Source organism: Drosophila santomea, chromosome 3R, assembly GCF_016746245.2.
Source record: "Drosophila santomea strain STO CAGO 1482 chromosome 3R, Prin_Dsan_1.1, whole genome shotgun sequence".
NCBI classification, from domain to species: Eukaryota; Metazoa; Arthropoda; class Insecta; order Diptera; family Drosophilidae; genus Drosophila; species Drosophila santomea.
The window spans coordinates 28,421,403-28,449,395 of record NC_053019.2 but is presented as its reverse complement, the minus strand read 5'-3'; the positions used below and the strand labels follow the sequence as shown (position 1 = coordinate 28,449,395).

The window sequence follows — 27,993 nt, the reverse complement described above, 5'->3', positions numbered from 1 at the left end:
AACCTATGAGCATAGAGCTGCCGCTGACTACGTGGCGTATGCGTAATTCCACATGTTCGAGCGTGCTCATCCTTAAAGCTCACATATACCTCATATCCTAAAGTCGAGGAAGAAGAACTCTACTTACGTGGCGAGTTGGGCTTATCTCCCATTCTTCGGAGTGATTTTATTTCTAGAAAATATCAATACAAGCTGTTGAGTTTAATAACTCTGGCTTCGCTGGCTATTTAAGAGGCAGTTCAAAATTAAGCTTTCAATTGAATCAAGAGACCCTGTAGAAGGGCATTCAATAGAATGTGCCGATGTTTTTTCAACTAATGCTGGCCTCCAGATTGTGTGTCTATACTGTATGAATGTGAGGAGTTGCTCGCTCGAATGTTGCCACATTTGGTAGAGGACAGACAGCCGGGACGGGAGTGCTGCTAAGCAGCGTCTTCTGGTCTTCTGGCTGGGCTAAGAGCAAGGACTTCCAGGGTCGCACTGAGTGACTGAACTGAGGAGCAAGCAAAGCAATTTTTATGGCAGCAGAATCGTACGGGAGGAGCGCAAAGTAAATGCCGCGTTATGGGACCCGAGTTTCCGAGCTGCGAGTTTCCTAGCTGCCGCATGCCGCATGCCGCACTGCCTCGCTGCCTCAATGCCTCACTGCCAGTGGGACAAGGGCACAGAGACGCACGCTGGAAAAGCGTGCTGGAAAAAATGAAAAGCACAAAAAAGGAAACACCAAAAGGGAAAAAACTGCTGAGCTAACGATGTGTGATTTTTCTGTATGGCTGGCTGATGGGAGGTGGTGGGTGGTGGGTGGAAGGGGGCGACAATTGGGCCGGGGTTAGGTCTCCTTTTTTTTTGGGTTTCGGGGGGCATAAAAAAATAATAATAAATGAAAGTGTTGGCGCTGGCTCGTGGTACGTGTAATAACATTCAAGTGCGCCAAGTTTAATCTTTCAAAATGCTTATGCACAAAAAATAAGCTATAGCTGCTATATAGCCCCAAGTCGGCGGACTGGGGCGATGGAGTGTCAGCGGGCGAAAAGTAATGGGGAAAAAAATAAAATAATAAGCCAGGCCGAAAAAGCCGAAAAAAAAGAAGGCGAGGGTAATTTACGTTTAGAGCCTGCAAAATTATTCAAATTAAAATTGTAAGTATTCTAACGCGTCGCAGGCATCTGCGGCCCACCAGCTGCGGTGCGCTGCAGGACCAAAGATCAGGCGCGTACACTGCGCGAAATCGGATAGATGGAGGGTTAAAAAAGGTGAGTGAAATGTCAGTAGATGTTTTGAAATCCAAACTTACATCAGACTCAAAATATATTGCATCAAATCTTCAGACGCCCTAAGTGGTTTTGAGTACTTGGCGATTGCTGTAAATTTCTCTTTTCTCACAGTGTAGAGGGAGGGAGAGAGAGGGAGACAGGCGAGGAAGCGAGAGCGCTGACCCAGCGCTGTGTTAAATTAGCTGGGACACTTAATTTCTGTTGACGCGCACATTTTTCTATGGAAATTAACGCTAAATAATTTTTTGGATTCGCCAGCGAATCGTTCAGACAGCAGACCAAGCAGACCGAGGCGAAGAGGATTCGTTAGCCAGGACTCGTTCCTTGGCCCTCCATTTGTATTCGGCTTAGGCTGGAGTTGGCAATTAGGCCCGGGGTGTTTGAATTAGTTTCGTGTTTTAATGAGTTTCATAACTTTTTGGTTCCGTTGTAAATTTTGCAGCAGCAACAAAACACGCATAAAAGATGCGTGCAACGGTTAAAACGGTAGGTGGTGTGGGAAAAGCTGGGAAAGCGGGAAAGCAGGAGGAAAACGAGCAAATTTCCATGTTACTGCTGAGGGAAGCCCTCGGGTGGATTTATGTATGTATTTGTTAGCCATACCCGGTTGACATAAGCGAGAGCAAAGTGGCAAAAGGCAACATGAAAAATGCTTTAAATCTTGTCAAGCGCTGAGGGGTGGGGGGTGGTGGGTGTTTAGGGTCGGAGGTCAGGTCTCAGATGTGTGTCCGTGTGCATGCTAATGATATTTTAAGAGAGCTTCCACTGGGCCGCACATGTGTGAGTGGGCAAAGTGAAAAATTATTTATGTTGCATACTTATTGGAGCATGCAAATGCGCATTGTTATGCAAAACGGCTCCGAATTCCGCCCATAAATTGAATTATCCAGCGAATCAAACTATCCAGCAATTTGGCATGTAATATTTAAGCGCTCTAATTAATTAAACATCATCACAGAGTCCGCCAGAAAAAACAAAGCGAACAGAACTCGCCGAAAAAAGGAGCGAAAATTCCAATGACAAATGGGGCTCGCTGTTAAATATTTGCAGGAAACCCTTTTTCCCTTTTTCCCTTTTCCCATTTTCCGGCATTAAAACAGAAAAACACCAAACGTTTCTATCTCCTGTGCACACACCATTTATTTCCCGTACTACCCCTTGTTTGTAGCCACCATTCAACTGTAATTACTTAGGTAGACCCGATGCGAAACGATACGGGATATAAGCCTCTTTTGCAGAGAAAGAAAAACTTGCAATTCCCTTAATTTTTCATTGTTAAATTGCCATTTCGTGGAGACAGAAAGTGTGGCAAGTGCAGGGATGCGCAAAAACAGAAGCGGAAAACCAAGGCAAAGCAAAACAGCGGCAGAGGAGGAAAACTCAGGCGGAAAACTGAGGCTGGCAAAGGGACAAGCAAATTGAAACTTTATACAGTTGGCAGAAGTTGAACGGGGCAAATCAAAGGCAGCAAACCCGAAAGGGCCAACAAATTTGCAACATTTTGCTGGTCCGTGAAATGGGAACCGATTTTGATGTAGGTCAGGTCAGGCCAGTCGAAGAGATTGAAACAAATTTAATAACACCAAGCTGATCCGGGCAGGCACTGTGAGAAATGCAGCCTCATTAGTGCTGAATTTTTAAGTTCCCTGATTGGTTGGTTCAATTTATTTGGAATTTATAAAGCATTACGGCTCAAGTATTCAATGCAATCCAAAACTGACTGGAATTGTTTTGGGTCAGCAAAGGTGTGCATGAATTTAATAAACCCAATAAAAGGCAGAAGCCAGCGAAGCAAATTGAATGTTTACATAAGACAAATTAAGAGCAACTTGTGAGATATCTTCATAAAAGTCTGCCAAAGAAATACGGCCAGGAATAGATAGCACTCCCGAAAGGAAATAAATAATAGTAAATAGTGGTAAACAATAGCCAGTTTGCAAAGTTCAAGCAAAAGCGTAAACTGGAACTGATTGCTCCGCACTGAATTTAATAAAGTTAAAAAAAATAAAAATAAAACTCAAGCCAGCCAGTTGAATTTGTACGCAAAACCCATTAAGAGCAGCCAGGAAGGCACTCGTATCATGGCAGAATCTTTTGCAAAATAAATGCGGAGGGAAATAAATAAATATCAAACCATAAATAAATAAAAGTTGTGAACAAGCAAATGCCCTGTCCACCAGTTGGCAAACATTTACAACTCCAGAAAAACCAGCAAAAACAGTAAAAACAGCAAAGGCAGCAGCAGCAGCAGTAGCCAACCAGCGAAGATACAAGATACACACGTCAGCGTCGGCTTTGTGTGCTCGTATCTCGTGGGTAGTTGTGGTCGTGGGCGGCGACACGCCCCCTTCGCACAAAAATCAATATGTTGATTTGAACTTTCTTCTTTCTTCTCGCTGCTCCCCTTTTTTTCTTTTCATACCCGTTACTCGTAGAGTAAAAGGGTATACTATATTCGTTGAAAAGTATGTAACAGGCCGAAGGAAGCGCTTCCGACCATATAAAGTATATATATTCTTGATCAGGATCAATAGCCATGTCGATCGGGCCATGTCCGTCTGTCCCTCCGTTAGAACGTCGAGATCTCAGGACCCGCAGGTTATTTTCATCACAGCATTCGAAATATAAGTCTGAATATGGAATGGCATACCTCGTTGGGTTCGTAATTCAATTTCCAATCGAACTGTGTCTTCAAAACAAAATTATATTATTTTCACTTTTCTTCCAATTTTTGATGATGATTTTTGCCGAAAATCGCTTTTCTGTTATTTTGCGACTATAAATATCAGTATTTTGATCATAACATTCGAAATATCGGTCCGAATATGGAATGGCATACCTCGCTGAGCTCGTAATTCAATTTCCACATTTTTCACATTTTTTGTAATTTTTGGAGATGATACCCCTTACAAAAAATGCGAAAATTTGGACAAAATTATTTTGACAAAGTCGGTCAAAAAGTGATTAGGTTGGTTAGTATTGGCAATTAGGAGTAAAAAATGTTATTCTTTCTCTCTTCTTATTCTTTCTCTCTTCTTATTCTTTTTCTCTTCGGGTATCGGGTATCAGATAGTCGGGCAAGGCGACTATAGCGTTCCCTCTTGTTTTTTTTTGCGTTTTTCTGTTTGGCCGCAAACTTTTGCGCCAAGGAATTGTATGTTAGCCAACTCAACTCAACTCAACTCTCAACTGAATGAAAGAAGTGGAGGCCGAAAGCAGCCATTATCTGCTTACATATTCATGTGTATGTACCATAAAAGTCGGTATGTATTTCTATACATAAGCGGATATTTTTGACACTTTAAAAATTGGAATATCTCAAGAGTCGAGCCGACAGGCGAACAAAATGCCCTGTGTAATTTTTCATGACTCTGCGCCCCATCTGCGACCCACTGGGTACCAGCTCCATTGCTCCATTCGAAATCGTAGCAGAAGCAGATTGAGCTGTTGAGCTGGGGGAATATTGCGAATAAAAGCGGGCATGGGCATCCCCTCCACATACCCAGATACCCATATATGGAGGCAAAGGAAGCAGGATGACAACTGGGCCCGCTCCCGTTCATCGCTGCTCCGTATTACGGCAGTGTGCGGCCTGCCACTTTTTTATTATTTCGCAAATATCGATAAGGACAGATAGGCGGGTATCGGCGACGAGGACACAGCGCCATCTCCGTGTCACTCCGGCTGTCTTTCCCACTTTGCCCACTTGGAACACCATTTCCCACTTCGACCTCGCAATATTTGGGAACAGTAAATGTTTGCTAAATATCCTCGGTAAATACTTGGCAGCTTATGTGGGTGCTGCACACACATAATCATTCGCACATAAATAAATAAGTGTGTTCTACAGTGGAATCATGGCTTACTCACAGTGCTACAGTGCTACTCGGCTGTAAAGGCTCGTCGGAGTGTCCCAAAAACCTGCAAGAGATGAAAACACGAAATGGTTACTTAATGTAAACATATCAATACGGGCTATTTCAAATACAGCTAGAGATTATTAGTTCAGAAAACTCATTTTGCTTGCACACTTGAATACGCCTTGAACTGTGAACTAAGTCATTCGAAAGGAATTGAAATCTATAGCCAGGGAATCAGCTTCCATTTAGTTTAAGCCCTTAGAAGGGACCAGACCTGCCCGGGCAAATTTCAGTTCGATATCACTGTTTTACAGTTCGGCTGAATGATTCCCTCGAATCCTGAGCTCTTTGAGGCTGTCAGGAGTACTTACTGTACTCCGATGAGCCCGCTGAGCCCGGCTCCATTGGACGGATGTTTGGCAGCAGTGAGGACTGGGCTATAATGCACTTTAAAGCTCGTCTGGGACGAATAGCATAATGTGCGAGGGCATTATTAATGAATTTATGTATTCGTAAACGCATCCAATTCCCACCCAATCAACGCTGCGTATACGCAATCTTTGGACGAGGCTTACCCGAGAAATTGGTATTATTTTACATACATTTGAACGTTGGGGGCTCACAAGTCTCGAGCGATTCATTAGTTTCTATTTCAGTGGCTGGCAATTCAATCAGGTTGATCAGTTTTCAATATTGCAGCTATGTATGTATATTGCCTAAGTCTATCTCGCTCTTCTTGGGCCTCGTTGGCTTTCTCTAGTTTCATGGCTGTTTGGAAGGCAGTAAAGTAAATTTAGTTAACCAACCATAAAAAATTGTGTGCGCAATGTGGGTGAGTGCTTTGGCCACTGCCACAACTTTTCCCAACCCCTCCACTGTGTACCCTGCTCTGGTATTCACACATATTACGTATACGACACATAGTTGGGCGTAAAGTTGATGATGTGGTTGTAGTTGCTCCTGCTTCTGCTGCTTCTGCTCATTAGAGCCGCGTGCGCGCCGAAAAATCTGTAGCACATAAAAGTATGCAACATCAAATGTGCTAACGACAAGCGACACACAGTGAAAAATGCTTAAGAATTCGCGAAAGTTTTTCATAACTTATAATGTCGGATTACGGTAGTGCAAATTATTTAACAATTTAATGAATGAATGAAAACTAATTTGTTTAAGGATGCCACAATGTTATCTGTGGAATTTGCCTTATATAGACTTCCATATTCATAGGTATGCCTTTTTGTATAAGGAGAAACCTTCAAACCCATATTATGTTTTCCTGTGATACGTATCTGACCCAAAAGCTGACCCGATTGTTGATATTTTGTCGCGGTGCAACATCGAAAGAGAAAGCCATGGATGGAGATAAATAGCGAGTGCTGCCGGGTGATTCCCAGATATTATCAGAAAAGTTATTGGTGCTCTGGGTGGTCAGTGGGTGAGTGGGGGAGGCGAACTGCTGCTGAGCATTAAATTTATGAATCCACAGCGAGGAGTGTCTTCCTCCACTTGGTGGCCCATAACTCCGAGTCAGCTTAGAGCCGGGCATCCAGAATGAAGAATTTAGAACCCAGAACCCAGAAACCAGGATCCACTAACCAGTAGCCATGGCGACTGTGGCGCCGACAGGAAGTTACGTGACTCGTGGGCATAAGTCCGAGCTGCACTTCACCTTATTTGCGTGGACTTCATCTGCCTGCTCCTCTTCCTTGGCTCCACTAATGGCTAAGTCGGACCAAGCAGTCAAGTGATAAATTCCGGGCCAAATAGAAACGAAGTGGCCGAGAAATTTACATTATCACGCGAGGCGCAAAGCAGCTGAACTCTGGACAATATAGTTATGCAAATAGCGCCACGAATTATATAAATTGCGTATACGCAGCGTGACCCAGACACATTGATATAAATTCATATTCAAATGGCCAAAAGCGAAAGTGGGGACTCAAATGTGGGGGGAAACAAAAAAAACATTTGCACAACATTCGAGATACACTCGCATATCTCCAACTTCCTGGGGGGATGGGCCACTGTGTCTCCGGCAAATTAAGGCGGGCGCAAAGGAAAAAGGAAAATGAAAAAGGACAAAGGGCCTGTAAATAGCGGAAAATGTTAAACGACCGACCGTCTACCATCGACGTCGGAGGTACGCAAATTGATATTTTTCTACAACATGCAAATAACACGAGTAATGCGAGTGCAGAGCGTGGGAAAAGGGGGGAAATGGGGAAATGGGGAAATGGGAGGCCTTCCCTGCGCAAATAAATGATCTGATAAGACAACAACAAACGTAAAAATTTATGCATGCCAACTAAAGCACACACACACACACACACACACACATACACACACGCCGAAGCTCCGGAAGTGGGCGGTAAATGGATGGGTGGCCACGTGTAGGATGCTGTGAAAAAGTGAAATAAAGTTAAACAGGATATTTCAACATTCTCGCAGCAAAAGCGGCAGAAGCAACAGCAAACAAAACAAGCGAAAGTAAAAGCTAACGAGGGGCGTAGTGGGGGTCGGAGGCGTGGCAAGGACGTTGCCAGGACACATTCCGATTCGGTGTGTTAAAATGTAATAGCAACGTTAATGAACACGAACGCAGTCGCAGTCGCAATGGAAATGGTCACATAAAAAAGGCAACGATTTGCCCCGGCCTCTGCTCCTTTCATTCCATTTTTTGTTTTCGCTTCTCGCCCCCTCTTTTTTTTGCCCGCCCCACAGGTTGTGGTTGTAAAACACGCACACACTCTGTCCCACCGAAGGACTCACACCCACACAGCCACAGCCACAGAAGCATGGAACCCATACATCCAAAGACAGGACATTAGCAGGGAGAGCAAAAAGTTAGCAAAGCGCAGGATGTGCGCGGATGAGAGCCAAACAAATCTCAGCCACGCACGTATTTGGCAGCCTCGTGTAACCACCCCCCACTCCGCTTTCCCCGCTTTCCCCACTTTCCCGCTTTTCCCACTTTCCCCCCAACTCCGCCCAATCGAGGTTCGCTTTCTTTGTTGTCTCCCAAAAACCAATTGCGCTGTCGTCCTCGTCATCGCGCGCTATTGATACACTCGCGGAAAATGGGGCTCGGGAAATCTTGCTTTTCACTTTTCAGATTTCTACAATATATTTGGGGTCTTTGTATGGCCTTAATAATATATTTGGCCATCGCAATCTGCGGCTATGTTTTTTTTTGCAGTGTCAGTAATGTTCCTGCCTTCGCTGTCGTCGAGGCCAACTGCCTCCGCCTTCGCACCCATCTCCGCCTCCGCCTCCATCTCCTTCTCCGCATCCTTCATCGAATCCCACTCCGACTCCTGACTCCAGTGCGTTCGCCTGGTCCGCACCCAATCGTCGCCCAATGCTGCGGGGAATGTCACCACTTGGTGATGCGTGAACAGGCGCAGACAGTGATTCAATCACTGCTATCTGCCAACTTAGTGGCATGCGAATGTTTTACACAACCAGCGATTTTCAGTGGATGCAACTAAGTTATTTGAATAGTATATGAATATGATGAATCCATCGTTACAATATGAACCACATCCATTCATTGACTTTTTAAGTTGAAACTGTAAAGGCTGCTGGAGTGCATAGCGTTTCTATCTCGGTTTTTTTCCAGTCTTTCCCAGTTTCACCTTTTCCAGCTTTTCCGGCAGCGTGTAAGAAAAGCACAGGCTAAGGAGCTTATGAGATTATAACTCCCTGTGCTTCGATTCATGCGCGTCAGTTGCCGGGGAAACCCCTCACTAAACCGGGGCTTAATAGTAGTTGCGTAGTTGCGTAGTTGCAGGGGATCCCTGAGCCCACGAGGGTTCCAATTAACCAGGAGAGCGAAATGCGAGTTCTCTGCAGCAATTATAAACTAATTCCATCTGGGCTCAATCACAGTTTTGCCCCATCACTGTTTCCATCCTGTTTTTCCGTTTTTCCAACGAAGGATGGGTTTTCCGAGGCTGTCGCTTTCAATGAGGCAGTTTACACCGTTCGCTTGGCATTTGATGAGCATCCCGGGCGCGACACTTTGGCTCCATAATGATGCGTGTGTCGCCCCCAAGTCCTCCCTTAGGCAGCCCCACCACCAAATTGGAGGCCCAATTTGCGGATCTTGGCTTGTTGCTCGACTCATAAACATGGCAGCTTACTTCTGGCAAGACGTTTTTATGTCATCCGATCCGTTAACGAATTTTCCAATAGACCCTTTGCCATTCGGCGGCTGCTCAATTTTCCGCCCCTGAATTACCAAATTGGATGTCCAATACTTATGCGCGCTGGGGTTAAGCAGCAGGCAATTTATGAATACCTTAATACGGTTTATAGTCGAAATATTTACCCACCAAAAACACAGGCTGAAATGCGAGAACATCCCGGCCAAATAAGCCAAATAATAAAAAGAAGCCGACCACCAGAAGCCTGACAACGCGCGCTGGAGATGTCGATGTCCTGGTCGGCTGGGGGGTAATGAAAATAACTGACATTAAGCAGATGAAGCGGTCCTGGGCAACGTGGCCAAATGGGCGGATGGAAAATGCGGAAAATCGGCAGGAAGTCGCGGGGGGGAAATCGGGGGAAAATCGGCAGCCAGCAGCGAAGTGCTGCGAGTGGAGCATAAAATATTAAACGGGAAACCTTCGTAATTAAAGTGAAATGAATTTAAGTACGCAAATTGGACGTTGAGGAAGTCAGGAGTCGGGACTCGTGTCCTCGTGCCGATGTCTGCACTTGGAGGAATTCTTGAAGCTTAGTATTTACTATTTAAAGTATGTTTAAGTTATGTTAGTTACACAAATACTAGAAGTGTTTGAAACGGGGGAAGACTAAGTTTAAACTTCAAGAATAACTTATTAGGGATCCAGCATTGTTCGCAGTGTAATGGTTTGGTGATGCAGAGAAGGTCCTGCACACGAGTATACGTATAATTAAGTGGTCACCAAGCCCCGGCCTTCCAAAAGCCACTTGAATTGACCAATCTGAGCTTTGACTTTGAAGTGAGTTTGCTTGAAATTATACGAGTATGTGCACAATTCAAGGATCCACACAAGCCGCTGTGGCACATCTTTTTTTCCGGGATAATTAAAATGCAGTTAAGTATTTATTTTCTCATAATTGAGGTGGCCGGAATGAAAAAGTCAAGTTGCCCAGAGAACAGCGAACAGGGAACAGCTGGCCAATTAATTTCAAGTGCACATTAGAGGGCCAGACGATGATGGAGAGGAGTGGAGAAGTGGATTGGAGCCATCGATTGCCGATGGACATGCAACTTGGAGTTGAAAGCGTCTAATTGCTGCACAACTGTGTGTCTGATATTATTCTTTGTAATATATGTTAAATGCTTTCTGGCCAAGGTTACTTCCAGTAGCATAAGAACTGGTCCAATTATTCTATGTGATTTAACGCATTCCTGCACTTGTCTAGACTGAGTGTGAATTCATCGGAAAATCGATGATATTTCGCTTAATTAGCAGGAACCTTCGGCAAATGATTGATTCGTGCGTGTGAGCTTCTTTGAATTAGGTTAATCAATTAGCAGATACGCAGTCATTCGGCCATCGATCCATCTGTGAATCTGAAAATGAGATACCGGACCAAATGGCTTCTGGCCAGGATATGCTTTCCCCTTGGAAGCCCCAAAAAGCAATTGGGCTAATTTGGCGACCTGCAAATGGGACTTGCGAGTAACCCTTTTAGCGAGCGCATCAGACAATGGAGCACATGTGAATGGCATAGTCCTATTCCCGAAAAAGGACTGGGAAAACTTATCGCTGCCATTGCCAAATTGTCGCCATCATTTTGTGTAGGGGCGGTGGGGGGTTTATTTTCCACAGCGACCGAGAATGAGATACAAAACTGTAACTGCGGGCAACTTGAGTAGCCATTTCCACTTATTCGCTTTCGCATTCGCATTTCCCATTTCCATTTCCATCCCCTTTCCCTTTCCTTTGCGACTCTTTCCCCTTTTGGCCCCCCTTTTAGCCACTTCAACTGCGGTTTCATTAGCCGCGGTCTCTGTCAACTGTTGTTCTCCTCCGCTCGTTGCCACTGGTTGGCTTCCTCTAAGTTCGTTAAGTTTCGTTGCCACAACAGGAAACCGAGTGTGTGCCACAATTTTTTCCCATCCGCAGTTAATGCCTCCCCAGCCGAAGAGGCCAGTTTTGGCGAGCCACTGCACTGAAACAATAATTTTGATGTTAATCAAAGGATTTTCTTGAAAAAATCGTATTTGGCGCTTGAATCGCTCCTTCTTTGAATAACACAAATAAAGTAATTAACATGAATGGAAGTTAGGAAGATAAACATTTTCCTCAAGTGTAAGTTGTGGCATCTTCCTTGCTCCCCCGCCCCGCCACATCTCCGTCTCGCTCTGCCGTCAAATGCAATTAACAAAACACGCTCCTAGCATAAAGTCATTAGTTATTCCATTTCATGAATATCCCTCTCTCGATTCGAACGCTTCGTTGGCCATGTTTATGCGTGTATATGTGTGTGTGAGCCAGCTTGGAGCATATGCTGCGTATGTGTAAGTGAAGAATGGCGGATGGGGGGTGGGGGGTGGGGGCACTATGTGACTTAAAGCCCTGACCATTGACCAAAAACCAAGGTCCACAACAAATGTACATAACAATATTATTTTGGTGGATTTTCGCAAAACGGCCGAGAGCATTGATGCTGGGCATGCTTAAACTACAGCACCACCCCCTCACAGGTGGGGGGCACAGCACCTTCTCCTCCCCTCCCTGCTGATGCCCTGCAACCATTTGAAGTCCTGGCTAAATTGCCATTCAGTGTTGTACACCGTCATTGGTGTTCGTTGTTCGCTGTTCGTTGTCCGGCGTCACGTTGTTTGCTTTCACCTCAAGCCAAGTTTGCGAATGTTTCCCGTGCCCCCGGTCGGAAACCCCATTCCATATCACATGCCACACCATACCATCCCCTACCATCCCACGTCATACCATCCAATCGAGAGCCCCGATTCGCTCACCCTTCAGCCGGAAAGCGTGTACGCCGGATAAACTTTTCGGCATGAGTTCTTATAGGCAAAAATGGTTTTTCAATACTCAAAGATTTATGAGTCTATGAATCTTGTACCCATGCGTGTACATAAGTGAGTTTTTCGGCGTGTGCACTGAGCAAAAAGTGATGTACGTTCAATAATAAAAATGAGTCTCAAATGAAATTACCCAACTTGAGAATAAAAATGTTTTCTTGTCACTCTTTCAGCAAGCATGTGATATGGAAATTTAAAATGGCATATGCGTTTTTTCCTCTGCATGACCATGAGATACTGACACCCGCCCTTCCCGCACCCTGCGCCCTGCGCCCTGTCCACATTGCATAATCCTCGGCGAAGATCCCGGCCAGAACCGAACCGAAACGGAACGGAACCACTGGAGCACCAGCAGAGGAGTCTGAAGAGGCCAAAAGCAAACACCACAAATTAGTCGGCATATAACACGAACCGGTAAATGGCTAAGAAGTGAACTGAAGAGGGGGGGTGGAGAAGCGGAGGGATTCGCCAGGAGAACAACAAATAGAAATCAAGTGAAATTCCTGGGCAAGCAAAGTTTTCCATTTCATTTTTCGGATTTTGCTCATCTATTCTTGTATGTGTGTGTGTGAGTTTTCATCTTTTTTTTTGCCTTTTTGGATTCCCGAGCGAAGTTGGGGCAGCTGCCACATGGAACATGAATCAACACAGAAAGTCCTCAAAAGTTCTCGGGGATGATTTAATTAGAATTCTCGAAGATGTCACCCAGGGCTATGCCCCCAGCTCGGCTTGGCTTGGTTTAAGCCGGCGTTGGGCAACGTTTAATTATGAAATTTTCAAGGTGGCAAGTTGGTTAGCTCCGCAATTGGTAGGTTGGCAAGGTGACAGGGAAATGCAAAGGGGGAACCTCGGATGCCCCACCTCAAGGTATTTTGTGGTAGATTAGCCGGGCGTTCAATGTGTTGATGCGGCGGAGGCGTGGAATCCTGATTGGTGTCGGGTTTCGGGTGTCGGGTGTCGGATGCTGGCAACGATGTGATAAGTTAATTGAAATTAAATTTTAATTTCATGCGATAAAGTTGCCTTCGATGAGATTGCTTTTTGCGGGCGCTAAGGTGCCCCTCGAAGTCAATATGGAAACGAAAGCATAGAGGGGAGTGGAGTGGAGTGGAGTGGATGTGCATACGTCCGAAGAGCAATCAAAAAGAAATCCCCCGGGTCTATTAGCAGAATCATTTCATTTCCCTTTTAATGGACAACTCACATGTCACGCTGCCTCTAAGAAAACTCATTTATACATTATGTATACGCCATGTTGAACACACAAGCACAAGATTCAATCTACGTCGCAACGGAGTCCTTGAGCTCTGCTCGAGGATGTTAATTGGAGTCGTTCCTGCCACATCGCAACACCTTTGCGTTTCCCAGGAAGCCAAACACTCGAACAATCCGAATTCGCCCGGGGCTCCCGAGTTCTCTACATCACTTTTAATTATACAAATGCAAATGCAAACGAATCCGTCCGACTTTCCAGTTAAGTAAACGGGCGGAGCTTACGGTTTTCGCCCAAAATCGATTTCCCAATCATAACTACAAGTGCCCATAATCAGCTCGACCTGCAGGCAATGATTTTAACAATTGGCCAACCACTCGGACTTGAACCCATCGGTCGTCGATTGTATGTTGTCGGTTAGATGGCCAACGGCAACGGTGGTACTGGCCATTAACTATGCAAATAATGTGCGGGATATAGACAAAATCGCCACAAGATTAATGTTTATTGATTTTCCCGGCCAGCGATAATTTGTTACCACGCCAAATTGGGCGACAGTCGAGCGGCGCTGAGTGAATGCGATTTTTCTGGCTTACTTTTCTATTTTTGGGCAAAGCCATCCTAAGAATTTGATAAGCCCCTTTTGGAATTTTTCAGCACCCCGTCCCCCAGAAAGTTTTTGTGGGTATTTGCATTATTAAGTACTAGCGCCGCTTCCCCCGTCATTTTCCGATTTCTTGGTGGTCGGTCGCTTTGTGGGAAATGCGAAATGCGAAATGGAAAATGGAGAGGGGCTAAGGACGATGGGTGATGGCTGATGGGTCGGTCATCCATTGAGCCGAAGGTGTCACATTGCCCGGATTTTCTTATCAGACATCAAAGGACACCTTGCGGTGCCATCGCTCCCAGATGGTTGCCATTGCAACCCGCAAACGAAAATGTTGCCTCCTCCTCCAAGGAGAAGGGGCAAAACTCAGTGCCAAGTTTACGCATCCCCAGGAATTTTGGCTCCAGCCGGGTTTTACTAACTTTCAGGTTTGTATAAATATTTTCGTTGGCTTGTTTGTCTGGTTTCGTCTGTTTCGCATTTCGGAATATTAATTAAAACAAACTTTCGGGGAATGTGAGCATTATTAAAAAGAAAGCTTACGTGCGCTGCCTTCTTTTTCGGCCATCCATTTTTTGCCACGTCAAATTGGTTTCTGCATTTTAAACTGCTACACAAGAAAAACATTGAAAATCTGTTTTGCTATGGAAAAATCTTGCTAATTAAAAAAGTGCGTTAGCCACAAAGTGGCAAGACTAGATATAAATGCTTTCAAGTTGTAAGCTTTTTGGAAAGGCAATTAAATGCGAAACTGTGCAGATTTCTCAATGTGAAAAGTCTCGGCCACGACTAGAACAAATTTCGATTCATCAATAAGAATTAGAAAATCATAAAGCAAGGGTTTCCATAATCGATTTTTAGGACAATTACTTAGTGCAAATGGGAAAGAAACCTTTACATCTAATGGAGGCGAACGTTGTCACCCGGAATTGCACGGAACTTAAGAGAAAGCCGGAAGCCAGGAAAATAAAATGTATTAGAAAGGGTCTATAATTCGGGTGTTTCCCGAAAAAGTCCTTGTTTCGGTCGCAAAGGAATCCCCAAATGGAAGCCCGCGGTCCTGGGCAGCATTACCTGGATTTACTCAGCCCAACTTCAAAGGACACTTGCTCCCGCGGGAAGCGGCGCTCCCCCAATTCGTCCGCATTTCGCCCGACTTCTTATTTACTCTTCATTTCTTTATTTCACCGAAATTAGCTGGAAGTGAAAACGAAACCAAAGCCAAAGCCAAACCAGAAACAGCAACAGCAACTGGAACTGAAACCGAAACTGAAACCGAGCTGAAACTAAACGAATATCGAGCGGCAACAAAAGCCATCGCCAAACGCAAAGCAGAACAGAGCAGAGCAGAGCAGACCCAATCCCAAAACCCGGCCAGACCGAAGTCAACCTACTTTTTGACGCAACAGACTACGGCAGAGCCGAGCGAGTATCCTATATGCGCCATGTAGGTGCACAGGGAGAAAAAGCGGCCAGAGATTGCTCTGCCAATATGTACTCAACCCTTTCTGCTTTCTGTGCCGTGTTGTTTTGCGGCCCCACAAAATCCCCAAATATTGTAATTCAATTAACACACGCCCACTGCAGATGTAGAAATGCCATTCTGCGATAATGTAAGATAAATAAAACCGCCCTCGCCTACGAAAAGCATGTGGATTTGGGGTTTGAAGAGGCCCGTCCTTTCATTTGAGCTAAAGGGATTCAGGAGCACATTGTAAAGAAACTCAAAAAATTACACAAGCATACAAAACACTCTTACAATCCGCTTTTCAGTCCACAACAAAGTGCTGCAACCCACAAGCCATTTGGTAGTAACCACTTTTTCTGCCCGTGCACGAGTTCATTCGGTATGCGCCCAAATGGGAGGCGTGGAGTGGGTTTTTCGGGCAGACGGTTGGGCGGTCGGGCGGACGGCGAGGAGGGGACAATTGGGCGCCCTGCGGCGGATTATTGAATTTTCCAGCATTCTACGCTGACACTTGGCGCCTAATGCGCTACCGCTTACCTACTGCTGCTGTTGCTGTTGCTGCTGTTGCTGCTGCTGCTGATGTCCTTGTTGCTGCTGGCTTGCTCCTGCGTCCTGCGAACTGCGGGCCGCCTTCTGCTGCTCCGGCGGCTGCTGTTTACCGATTCACTGGCGCTGACGAAAATTCCGATAGAATTTGGCATAATTTACATATCTCCGAGTGCTAAGGCCAAGCGGGCCAAATGCATTGGACACAGTGTGCAGGAGTGCGTGTGTGTGTGTGTACCCGATTTTCCGTTTATTTTCCGTTTATATTCCGAGTACTCCGTCTTTCACCGAATTTCCGCACTTTTTTCCCAGACCCAGGCGAAAAATCAAAAACGGCGCGCGTGTCGTACCGCTTGTGATATCCAGTGATTTGACGGGCAGCCCACGCACTTGCAACACGCGACACACGAGCACCGGGAATCGAGAGTCGAAAGTCGGGAGTCGCGAATCGAGGGACTGGGGGCTATAAAGTGGGTTTTTTTGGGGCACACCGAGGGATGGAGGAGCACTGACAGGCGACGGTTGATGGTTGACGCTTGAACGGCGACAGCAACTAAGATGAATGTCAATAAAAGTGATTCTGCTCTCCACTGCAGTTGGCGTTTTTCAGCTTTGTTTTTCTCCCCGTTTTTATTTTTTTTTTCGGTCCGTGCCGAGTTACTGTGATTTAATTATGAATCCCAGACGAAAGTCCTGAGGATAGGAGCGCCGGGAAGTGGTTTTCTCGCCACGCGAAGAATCCGTACTGAAGATACAGATACGGACTGCGAATTGGCAGGTCGCAACTCGCCACAATTCATCTCGCAGCAGGGCTGCTGCGCAAAATCCGGGAATCTGCGCCTGCGCCGCTCTCCCCTCGCTTTCTCTCTCCGACTTTTCTCTTTCTGGACTCTCTCCGCTTTCTCCGTGGTAAATATGTCTGTGTGCCACGCTCGTTGGAATGCTATAAAAAAGGAAACGTTAGAATGAAATGAAAATGTAGCATAATTTATGACTGCATCGTCTTTTAAATAATTGCACGCACACACACCTACACTCTGCTTCACCCCGCTACACCCTTCGCTTTAAATATTAACATCCACTCACCTAACGACCGCCAGAAGGACCCCCCCTAAACACCCGACCCCAGACTCCTAATGGCCATGTAAATATCCATTTTTTTATATTTAATACGACTTTTTTAAAAGTCTTCCAAATTGGTTACGGGTCAATGGTATTTGGACGTTTCAAGAGCGAAAGCGATACGAGAAGATTTACGAGGGAATTAGTTAAACAATATCTGCACATCATGAGCAAATAATTGCCCTGCCGTCTGCCCAAATGAATAATATATAAAATCTCAGAACACTACTTTTATAAAGATCTTAATACCCAAATACAAAGGAGATCATTTTTAAATGGTACTTTATTTAAGCTTATATTTGTATAATATGAAATTGAACCCCACATCTTAACTACTGCAGAGATGAACTACTTATATTTGGCAATTGAATGATGCATTTACCTTAATGTAAAACCACTTCATAAGCAATTGTTCTGCATATTTGGCCTCTTGTTAAAGCCACTTCATGAGTAGTTGTTCATTATTGACCAGTTCAGATAGTGAAGGCCAATTTTAAATCAGTTCGTGTGCCTCTAGAGAACGCGTCGTTGTTGTCATTAGCTCATTAGCTTTTCGAATATGGAACTGGGTAACTGAGAGACTGGGAGCTTGTCATGCACTACTAGAGAATCAAAGTTGGCAAGAGAGAATGTGTGTTTCCCAATCAAAGTTCGACGTTGTTCAAATTCGACCCGGAGGAAGTGGGCAGGTCGACGTCGCTTGGCGGAACAAAAGTGCCCATGGTCAGGACGCTTTCCTGCTTCGCGCACAGCTTCAGCATCTCGGATTTAAGTTTGTCCAGTATGGCGTGGTTGGGTTGATTAACCGCCGCCTTGCTCTGCAGGACGGTAATCTCCTGCTCCTCCAGCTTCTTCTCCTTGAAGGTCTTTATGGAGTTGTTGCCATAGAGGCGCAACAAGGAACCCCAGGTCTGGATGTGCGGATGTAGAATCTGACATAAGATAAACATAAAAGTTATAAAGAAATGTATGCAAAGAACCTATCACTGCTCACCTGAAGGATTGCTTGCGAAGCCAGCTGCTTGCCCTCCCGCTTGTTTTTGCAAACCACTTTGGCAGTGTGCTTGCCCACGGTCATGGTGAACTCATTCTTGTTATTCGCCGTGCGGTTGATCTCCTGGCTGATCTGAACATCGCTGCCGTAGTTGCGCTGCAAGCAAGTTAGCAGAATGGCATTGGGAGAGGGCTCCGTCGTCTTATTGCAAAATTCGGTGACGCGGGGATCTTCGATGCGGATGTCATCGAATACCTGCAAGAAATTAATAAAAAGGAAGCGATTAAAGTACAAGATATTCAGAAATCATTACATTCTATATAGTTAGCTTGCTTACAGACAGATCGCTCTGAGCCTTTTTAGCAGTGCCGCTCTTTTGGTCCTTGTTGTTGCCCGTAATCTTGTCTTTGACATCGGGAATGAGTATTTCCAGCGTTTCCCGAGCCGCCTCCGACTTGGCCTGCTTCTTACTGGTGCCATAGCCCGTTCCATACTTGAGATTATTAACCGATACGGTGGCAGAGTATGGCGTGGCTGCATTTTGGAGCTCCTTGAATTCATAGGTGGGCTGCGTTTTCAGAGCATGCTGCACATACTCGTGCAGGATGCAGACGAAGCTCTTGCCATTGGGATTCATGATCCACTCCTTTCGACCGCGGGGGTTTGTTGATCCCTCGCCAGCCGCCGCTAGTATTGGGAATTTGATAAGCTTAGTCCCATCTGGCAGCGTGGGTCGTTGGATGTTCTTGATGTGCTTGCGGTTTTTGGTGAACTTGCGGCGAGCATTCCAGCTCCGAAATCGCAGCACACGGATCACTTTGAATTTGAAGAGTTTCTGGCAGTAGGTGTTCAGTTGCTCCGGTGTTATGGATTCTTTTTGGGTATTCTCGTTGACCGTGACAATTTTGGCAGCTGGCATAAGGGCAGTTAAGCCATCCGGTTGGGATTTCGGAACGGAGCTGCCGTCGTTGTTCTCTTTCCCCTCCACGTCCATGGGCTCAGTCGGTGAGGCGGCAGCTCCAGTTACAGGACACACAGCCGCTGGAGGCGCTTCATCTGTTTTTTGTTGCTCCACCTCCGACTCTTCCTCCAAAGCCCGCCTGTAGTTGAGACAGGGGATTGCTCCCAAGGGCACTGCATGCTTGCGGGCACTTCCAGTGCCAAGAAAATAGGGCCTCGATGCGCAACAGACGCGTGTTTTGCGGTGCAAAAAGAGCGGCATTCCACTGTTGTGAGTCACCTGCACCCATCCCTCGGGCAGGACTTCAAAGTGGTTAAGCCGTTTTTCTAAAATGAAAACATATTAAAGTAAACATCTTTGTTTGGTGAAGACCACTGACCTTCTAGCACAGTCTTGAAACGCTGCTCGTACTTGGGCTGCTTAGACTCGCGGAGCTCGTCGGGCAGCTTCTCGTCCAGCAGATTTTCGATCTCCTCATCATCAAATTCCGAGGAATCGTATTCTTCGCCGTCACCTTCAGCCGCCTCCTCCTCCTCCAGGTCGCCTCCTTCTCCATACTTTCCACCCTGCTGCTCGCTAGCGTTGTCTGGTTGCCATGTAAGGAGATACAATCACGGTATAGATAAGCTGTCTGTTTGTCTGGGAAATGGAAAACCGGCCGAGAAGTTGGTCGCCCTCCTCCCAGATTATTTGAATGGCAAGTTCACGGGTTGGCCCACATTTGTCTAGTTCTTTGATGTTTCATTAAAATGATCCCTCCTTATTAGTGGCTCTACCTGAGGAAGCTGGACAAGCCAGTCGGATAATGGGTATCATGCGCATGGAGATGTCCACACAAAACGGCCGCCACCTGCCTGACAAGAAGCTAAAGGAAAACTGAAGCTGCTATATCGTGGGTTAACCTGCCGGCTGACTCTTTTATCAGCCTCCTTTGTTTGCACAATGATAGGCGCCAAGATCTTGAGATAAGAACGCCGCCTGCACTGAGAAACTAAAAGTGGTCATTACAAAGTCGTTACATGTGACCTAGCCTGTTATCTGGTTTAAAATGAACCCTGGGAAATCTGAGGCATGATTCCAGCTCACCTGACTCATCGTCCTCATCGCTGCCAGAGCCGACTTCGTCGAGAACCTGGAACTGCCGGAGTTGCTGGTCCATGGGCTCGTTCTGGAGCTCGTTGTCCCGGGTCTGGCGCATTTCCTCGATGGCGCTCAGCGAAAAGCCGGCCACCTTGAGCTCCTGCTCCTCGTCCTCCAGCCGGGGTCGCTTGCGTAGTTGCCCAGAATCCGGACAGTCGGCCAGCGGCTTCTCCGCCATTGTGTTTTAAAGATGTGTGTCTAGATCGGAAGGGGGTTTAATTCGGACTGATCGGAACGGTCTGGTAATGCTGTCCCGGGGCCAATCTCGCCAATAACCAATACTGAGAGCATCCAACGCCTTGCAATTGATTTCTCATTGGAAGTGCCACATTGGTTAAGCCAGAAGCCCCGCCGGAAAATTCTGCGACTGCACTTTCGCGGATTACAAACGTTGCTACTTGCTGCGTCTTTCGCGATGGATTCTGCCAAATCTGTTGGACAGAATCCCAAAGCAAAAGCTGCGCAATTCAAGTGGAAATTCGAGACTTTAAAGAGAGAGGGTTATTTGGGGAAAATAACCAAACAAGCGAAACAAACACCACATGCAGTTTTGCGGTAACGGATAAGCACTTTTTGAATTGGGGTTAATGGTGGTTCCGGGTATTATCCTCCGGAGAAGTACGTTTAGTCTTAGGATCTATGACAATTGCAGCTCTAAACACTTTGCTACTGCTTTTGCAAGGAATTTTGCAATTTAAAGACGCCCTCTAATTTATTTAGTGCAAAACAGTGTGACCAGGCGCAGGTCGTTTTGAAATACTGGCTACTCGCAAGCCGGCAAGTTACTTTCGAATTCGTTACCCATAAAAACAGTAAGTAATTTAACGATATTTTAAACTTTAATATAATTACTAACATAAAATTGATTTAACAAAAAAGTGGCAACAAAAAAGAGGTACCCTGCAAAGGCATAACAACATGGCCATTTTGTAAGACAAAAACTACAAACATTAACGAAGTTGCACTTTCTAAACATATATAAAATCATTTATTATTTAACACAGCCTTTTTTGCACATATCCTGTATTCGATGAATATAAATAACATTGAGTATTAAAGCTAGTCTGAATATAATCTAAGCTACAGATTTTTACTTTCGAGATCCCCAGCAGAATTATCTTTTAACATCTTATTCATCTTAGGATCCTCATTTGGTAAATTTCTTTTGCTTAATGAAGTCTTAGTCGTTGTCTGCATCCACATTTACGTATTTGCCTCTACGTCCAGTTCCACAGGATTACACAGCGCCTCCTGGGCGCTTAGTACGTGGGCGTGCCCCTTGGAGCGGAAGTGGGCTGCCAGGTGGGAGCGGCGAACGAAGGAGACTTTGCAGGACTCGCAGCTGAAAAAGAGATTACTATGTTAGGAGTCCTGCTGAAACTCAAATAACTGCAATCTTACTGGAACGCGCGCACTCCCGTGTGACTTAGCATGTGCGTCCGGAGTTTTCCGCTCATGGCAAAGCTTTTATCACAATCCTTGCACTTGAATGGCTTCACATTCGTATGGCGCCTGAAGGAAAGAATTTCAGATATTACTATAGAATACTATATGAATTGGAACCAGTTCGGTCGTACATGCGTTCGTGCTGGATGCGTCCGCTGGCGTTGCTGTAGGTTGCCTCGCAGTAGCGACACTGATACGGAGCAGTTCCTGCGTGCAGGGCTTGGTGGCGCCGCAGAAGTGTACCAGTGTAGAATTTCTGGGAGCACTGGTCGCAGGCGAAGCTCTTCACGCCGGTGTGTCGAAGAAGGTGCAGCTTGAAGTTGCTGGGGCAGGAGAAGTGCCGGCCGCACTGTTCGCATATGCACTCCCTCTTGCGTCGCTCCCGCTTCAGGGCCACCACTTCGTCCTCGGTGAGCCTGCCCCAATGGGTACGGGGTTTGTGGCTATTATGGGCCTGGCTGTTGTCCGCAAACTTTAGGGAGGGGAAGACTGTGGGCGTGGTCTTTGCACTTCTGCGGAGCTCCTTCTGCTGCGCAGGAATCTCTACCTCGGGCTCCTCGTGCTGCTCACATATTTCGAGCGGCTCTTCCGCCTCCTCCGGCAGCTGTTCCTCGGGTAGCATGTCTATGACCTCGACTTCGGTCACTTCCTCGGTGTACTGAAGCTCCTCCTCCACACCAACCACGACGGCTTCGTTTAAGTCCATGACCCCCACGTTGGGACTGTTTTGCAGTGTGTTCTGGGTGTGTATCACGCGTTCCCGAAAGGAAATCGCCACCTGCAGGTCCATTTCGCAGGGTGAGCAAATGAAAGTGGGCAGATCGGACTCGTCTCCGGATCCGCAGAGCAACTAGAGATAATCCCGGCTTGAGTTTTAAGAACATATAAACATTTAGATAAAGTTACTCACAAACAATCCAGTCAAAGCCTCGATCTGGTGCAGCATCACGGAATCGGGCTCCTGGAAGAGATTCCTGGGTGTTGAACAGAAGATGAACTGGCCGCAAGTGCGGCAATAACGCTGCGGCATTTATTGACTTATTAACTTAGTGACTTAGAAACGTTTAAGAACAATTTAAACAGAAAATTGTTTTGCTTTTCATATTATTGCTCACTTAGCGATGCCTGACTGGTCCAACTGAGACGATCTGGCAGCGCTATCATAACATCGTAGGGGTATTCCAAAACGGATTCTGATTGGAATGATAAGAAAATGTCCCTCCAACTCGCCTGTATTCTATTTAACAGTTCATTAAAATAATAATTTGCAGTGCATACGAGCAGAACATTTCTTACGGTGTAGATTCAGGAGGCCCACACTTAATTTGAACAGCTGATTTGTGTAAACAACCTTACAACAACAAATATTTCCAGGTTGAGCATATTTTTTTAATGTGTCGTATCTCTCAGGATGCATCTGAACGAGAACACCAAGATACTGGGTCGCAGGGTTATCCTGGTGCCCTACGAGGCGCGCCACGTGCCAAAGTACCATCAGTGGATGAGCAACGAGACCCTGAGGGAGCTGACCGCCTCCGAGGAGCTGACTTTGGAGGAGGAGCACGAGATGCAAAGGAGTTGGCGGGAGGACGACGACAAGCTCACCTTCATTGTCCTGGATGCAGAGACTTACGCGCGTGACCAGGATGAGATTACCGCCATGGTGGGCGACACCAATCTCTTCCTACACCAAGATCCCGATAGCCAGCAACAAACGGCGGAGGCGGAAATCATGATAGCCGAACCGGATGCCAGGGGCAAGGGATTCGGCAGGGAAGCCATGCTCCTCATGCTGAAGTACGCCCAAGCGCAGTCCCAATTGAAACTGGACAAATTCGAGGTGAAGATCGACATGGATAACGCCGCATCCCTGCATTTGTTCAAGAGTTTTACGTTCGTTGAGACGCGTCGCGTGGAGGTCTTCCACGAGGTCACCCTGGAACGGCCCATCACTGCGGATTGGATCAAGTGGCTGGACCAACAGGTGGATCTGCGCACTCAAAGCTATCAGTGAAACGATGATGATCGAGAATAGAAAACAACCTCTTAGAATCGTAATTTCACGGTCTGTTTATTACACTTATGTTACATCTACTTGTTTCGCTTGCCTTATTTATGTTGCATTTTACATCAAATGTATGTATTTATGGGTGCATCGATGTTTCTTTTGTTTCGCCCTGTGGCTTGGATGATTGTAATGCTGTGTATGCTTCTTGTAATTTGTAATTTGTAATTTGTAATTTGTATTTTGTAATTTGTAATTTTCGTGGCAGGAAATGGACAACAAGCATTTGCCGCTTGCGCATTGTATCCGGTGTTGTGTGTGTGTGTATATTTAAGTATAGTACATAAAACTAGATGCTTAGTGCTTTACAGCTGCATACTGCATACTTAAGACCTCTAAATTGTTTCAATTTTTTATAAAAATTATTATCAAATAATCAAAGGCAAACATAATCGTAATCAGAATTTCAAATGAAAAACAAATCCCTCCAATTTGTGCCGGATAGCTGCCGCCAAAACTGAGCTCTTAACATAGATGTAGGCCAATAATAAATACGGATTAGGCAGCGGCACGTGGGCCATCGATGGGCATCGCGTGAAGCACTTCATCCAGCAGCTGCAGGGCGCGATGCAGATGCACCTCGATCCAGCAGGGCGTTTCCTTGATGGACTGGCGTGGGTAGTCAGGTCCCCAGCCCTTGACAAAGCTCAGGCGCAGGATGCACAGTCGGCGCAGATCGTCCACGCCAATTCCAGCCGCTGCCGTCATGCCTAGAATACGACATTAACATATTAGTTGGCCTTAAATCAATCTGAGTCCATTAACTTACTCCTTCCGCCGCCGCCCATTTGCTGATTGGCCACCCCGGCCACGGCTGCCGCCTGAGCTGCGGCCGCTGCCTGCGCATTGGTCGCCAACGAGTGCATCTGCTGGTGGCACTGGCGCAGGTCAAACACCTGTGTATGACAAATATTGTGTTAAAGTAATTGCATTGAGTTCCCTTGCTTGCACCAACCTTTATGCACGCGGCCGGATAAATCTTGTGCACAGCATCGCCAGGTGTGCGTCCTGCCTCGCGATCCAGATAATAGCTTTGTACGAAAACTGAGTTGTCACTGAGACAGCGCAGCCAGACGTCGCCCTCGCCACGCAGATCCAATTGCACGCCCTTGCCGATGTGCAGCCTGCATGGAACTCAGTAATTAGTCCCTGCTGTTCGAGTAACACCCCGAGGGATTCACTCACCTGGCACGTTCCGATTGTTCAGTGCGATGAACATTGCTCAAGGCGCCCAGACAGAATCGATTGCCTCCCGAGGGATCCACATAGCCGTCGATGATTACGTTCGGTTTCGCCGAGGGCACCTTGAAGGTTTCGCCCACCTGCGTGTCCAGCTCGAAGTATGCGATGGAGCACCAGTATTCTGGCGGCGGTTGGCGAGACAGGAGGCGTGGCTGCTGTTGTTGTTGCTGCTGCTGCGGAGGCGTCTGCTGCGGGGAGCCGAGTTCACCCGAAAGCGACGAGTTCCCTGGAAAAAGAGCGATAGGGATTATCAAGTCGTACAGTGGGTTCTAAACCCTAGACTTACAGAATCCGCCCGGCAAAGAGCGCGGATCTGGTGGTTGCATAGACTGTGTGTAGGTGAGGGTGTTGGGTCCCGTCCAGGTGCCAGCTGCACCGCCTCCTCCGCCAGATTGAGCCCCAGCTGATCCTGCATTAGCCTGCACTCCGGTCGGCGGCTGCTGTGGCTGTTGTGGAGTGGGTTGGGCTGTGCCAAAGACACCGCCACCTCCAACGGAAGCACTGCCCGTGGATCCTGGCTGCGGCCCGTAGCCGTTTTGCTGGGCGTGGACGGACGGGGCAACCGAGGTGCCTCCGCCACCGGCACCTTGCATTTGACTTACAGGAGGTGGCTGTCCATAGTACTGCCCGCCAGTGGCTGCTCCGCCGCTGGCGTTAACTGATCCATTGGGCACACCGCCTGGCTGCTGCTGTTGCTGTTGTTGCTGCTGCTGCTGTTGCTGCTGCATGGCCAGTGCGGAGACGGGATCTGTGGGCGAAGTGGCCTGGTTATGATGCACCCCATTGCCTTGGGGATTCTGAGCCTGCTGCGGCGGGGGTGGGGGTGCCATCACGGGACCGGGATTCATCGGACCAGGCATGCCCGGCATACCGTGAGGTACAGCTGAAAGTTGAGTTTGGCAAAAGATTAGAAAGTATTCAGAAACTAATTGCTTATATGACGAATAGTTTTACAGTTTAAAATCCAACAAATCAAATAAAAAGAAAGTTAAATTAGATTGTGGAAACTTCAATTAGAATTCAAGTCAAATCCTTACGAAGTGAGTGAGCAGCTGCCTGCGATTGTGCCTGCTGCTGCTGTGAAGGTTGCGGGGTTTGTTGCTGCGGCTGCTGCTGCTGTTGTTGCTGCTGCGGGGGCTGTCCCAGCCGTGGGGGAGGCGGCACCATCCAAGACCCACGCGACCCAGCAACTCCATCCTGGGGCTCGATTTTTGGTATTGTGCGCCCGGTGGGAAACATTGCACTCATGGGATTGGCATCGCCAACTACGCAAAGTCAACATAAAAGCCCCGAAAGGAAACAAAAATAAATAAATATGTTAAGACCAAAAAAATATAAAATAATAATTAAATAAAGGAACAAATCAGTTAAAATGTTAGAGAATATACAAAAATGATCAAAAAATTAAGTTTTCCAACCTAAACTACCGACCAAAAGAAAACTATGCAGTCTTACCATATTCAGAGGGACCCTGTGGATATCCGTAGCCGCCGGGCCCCACCATTTGCGTTGGGTGGTGCTGTATGGTGCCGATGTCGTTGCCATCTATGTCCATGCTGCCCACCAACGGCCCCGCTGAGTATTCGTCCTTCACCAGGCGACTGGGGCCGGACTGCAGGCTCAGGCCGGACAGATCGATGCCCGGAGAGACGACGCGCTCGTAGTGGTAGGGATTCACGCACACCGAGTCGCACTTGAGATCGAAGGCGAAGGCGCAATACTTGACGTGCTTCAGCTCGTTCTTGTGCAGGTCAGGCCAGCGCCAAATCCGTGCGTATATTACATGCGGAAAGCCTTTGCGACCAGCAACCTTTTGATAGAAAATGGTAATGGTGCAAGTTCATTGAAATCTATTCTTCTATTCTAACCGTGACTTTCATATCCTTACCTGTAAGCGACCATCGAGGGTGCGCTGTATGGTCACGCACTTGCTGGGATGGGCTCCATTTGTGGTGATGGCCGTGATCAGGGAGTCCAGTTCGTCGCGCTTCTCCTTCAGCTTTTTGACCAGCGATTCGATGGCTCGCTTGGCAAATCCCTCGCTTTCGCCGCCCTGCCGATGGCACATCAGCGAGTGGACGATGCTCAGGCACGCGTCCGCCGATGTGGGGGCGTTCGAGGGCGGCGGCGGCATTTGCACCATGTCCCGGACAATTACTGTGGATGATGGGGGTAATTAGTTTGGAGTTTAAGGAGTAGATCAGCGGTTCTGTCTTCAGCTTTGAGAAAATGAAACCAACTAAATTACTTCAGTAGTTATTTAGTTCCTTTCAGGGACTCCAATTAGCTTGACTGGTGCCTCTGGAGCACTTTACTTACTGTCCTGCGGGGCTACGGCGCCGTACATGTGGGCGGGCGGACACGCCCCCGAGCCCCCGCCCATGCCAAAGTCCTGGGCGAGGGAGCCCAGGGTGCGAGCATGGGCATCCACGGCGGCGTTGTTGCTGGATCCGGATCCGGAATGGGGATCGTCAGTGGCGGAGTGCGGATGGGAGCTGGAGCAGGCGTAATCGAAGCCGGCGGCGGGTGAAAACAAGACGGAGAATCACGGCCCAAAGGAAAGCCAAACAAAGGCGGCACGCGAATGTGAGCACAAAACAAACGGCGGCTGGCTGGCTATGTGTAAGTGGGCTTGGGGGGTGTTGCACACACACGCACACACATACGCGCACAACTAACCAAACTTGAACTCCCACAAAGTTGGCGTAATTTCCCTGCGAAAAACTCTTTTCTCCTCTCCGCCGTCTTCACCTCCTCCTTCTTCGCGCACACTGGCACACGCACTGTACACACACACAGCAGCAGCAAGAAGTTTCCTGCTCAAATCCTTGCTAAAGACTTGTTTTTACTGTTTTTTGTGGAATTTCATAGTTTGCACTTAATTGGCTGCTTGGAAAACTCGAATGTGCAATTTTCCGCCCGACGAAATCCAGTTTTCCACCCAATTTGCCTTTTTTCCTTCTTTATTTTGTTGCGGCTGTGTAGAGTGACCGTTTGGCGATACAACATTGGC

General features: G+C 47.0%; 4 protein-coding genes across 7 annotated transcripts; 1 reads left to right on the top strand and 3 right to left on the bottom strand.

Moving 5' to 3' along the window:
* The first annotated feature begins 1,095 nt into the window (after positions 1-1,095).
* Positions 1,096-23,767, top strand: LOC120454622 (N-acetyltransferase 9-like protein). 2 transcript variants are annotated; one of them, XM_039640091.2, is made up of 2 exons: positions 1,096-1,253; positions 23,084-23,767. In XM_039640091.2, the coding sequence occupies exon 2, from the start codon at positions 23,085-23,087 to the stop codon at positions 23,685-23,687; it is 603 nt and encodes a 200-aa protein (XP_039496025.1). In that variant the 5' UTR covers positions 1,096-1,253; position 23,084; the 3' UTR covers positions 23,688-23,767. The 2 variants fall into 2 exon arrangements, with proteins under 2 accessions (XP_039496025.1, XP_039496024.1); XM_039640090.2 differs by lacking the exon at positions 1,096-1,253 and adding an exon at positions 22,862-23,015.
* On the bottom strand, positions 17,415-20,966 carry LOC120454619 (microprocessor complex subunit DGCR8). 3 transcript variants are annotated; one of them, XM_039640084.2, is made up of 6 exons: positions 20,798-20,966; positions 20,174-20,425; positions 19,467-19,673; positions 18,464-19,413; positions 18,127-18,381; positions 17,776-18,064 (listed from the first exon to the last, which is right to left on the bottom strand). In XM_039640084.2, exons 2-6 carry the CDS (start codon positions 20,403-20,405, stop codon positions 17,777-17,779), a joined length of 1,932 nt encoding a protein of 643 aa, XP_039496018.1. In that variant the 5' UTR covers positions 20,406-20,425; positions 20,798-20,966; the 3' UTR covers position 17,776. The 3 variants fall into 3 exon arrangements, with proteins under 3 accessions (XP_039496017.1, XP_039496018.1, XP_039496019.1); XM_039640083.1 differs by having other exon boundaries at positions 17,415-18,064; positions 20,174-20,966; XM_039640085.2 differs by lacking the exons at positions 20,174-20,425; positions 20,798-20,966 and adding an exon at positions 19,864-19,964.
* Positions 21,220-22,823, bottom strand: LOC120454621 (transcription factor Ouib). Its single transcript, XM_039640089.2, has 4 exons — positions 22,584-22,823; positions 21,805-22,523; positions 21,629-21,739; positions 21,220-21,569 (listed from the first exon to the last, which is right to left on the bottom strand). The coding sequence occupies exons 1-4, from the start codon at positions 22,701-22,703 to the stop codon at positions 21,431-21,433; spliced, it is 1,089 nt and encodes a 362-aa protein (XP_039496023.1). The 5' UTR covers positions 22,704-22,823; the 3' UTR covers positions 21,220-21,430.
* LOC120454618 (mothers against decapentaplegic homolog 4) lies at positions 23,720-27,976 on the bottom strand. The gene is made up of 9 exons (XM_039640081.1): positions 27,300-27,976; positions 26,869-27,137; positions 26,436-26,790; positions 26,018-26,245; positions 25,267-25,863; positions 24,924-25,206; positions 24,694-24,862; positions 24,508-24,634; positions 23,720-24,448 (listed from the first exon to the last, which is right to left on the bottom strand). The coding sequence occupies exons 1-9, from the start codon at positions 27,361-27,363 to the stop codon at positions 24,237-24,239; spliced, it is 2,304 nt and encodes a 767-aa protein (XP_039496015.1). The 5' UTR covers positions 27,364-27,976; the 3' UTR covers positions 23,720-24,236.
* Positions 27,977-27,993: the final 17 nt, after the last annotated feature.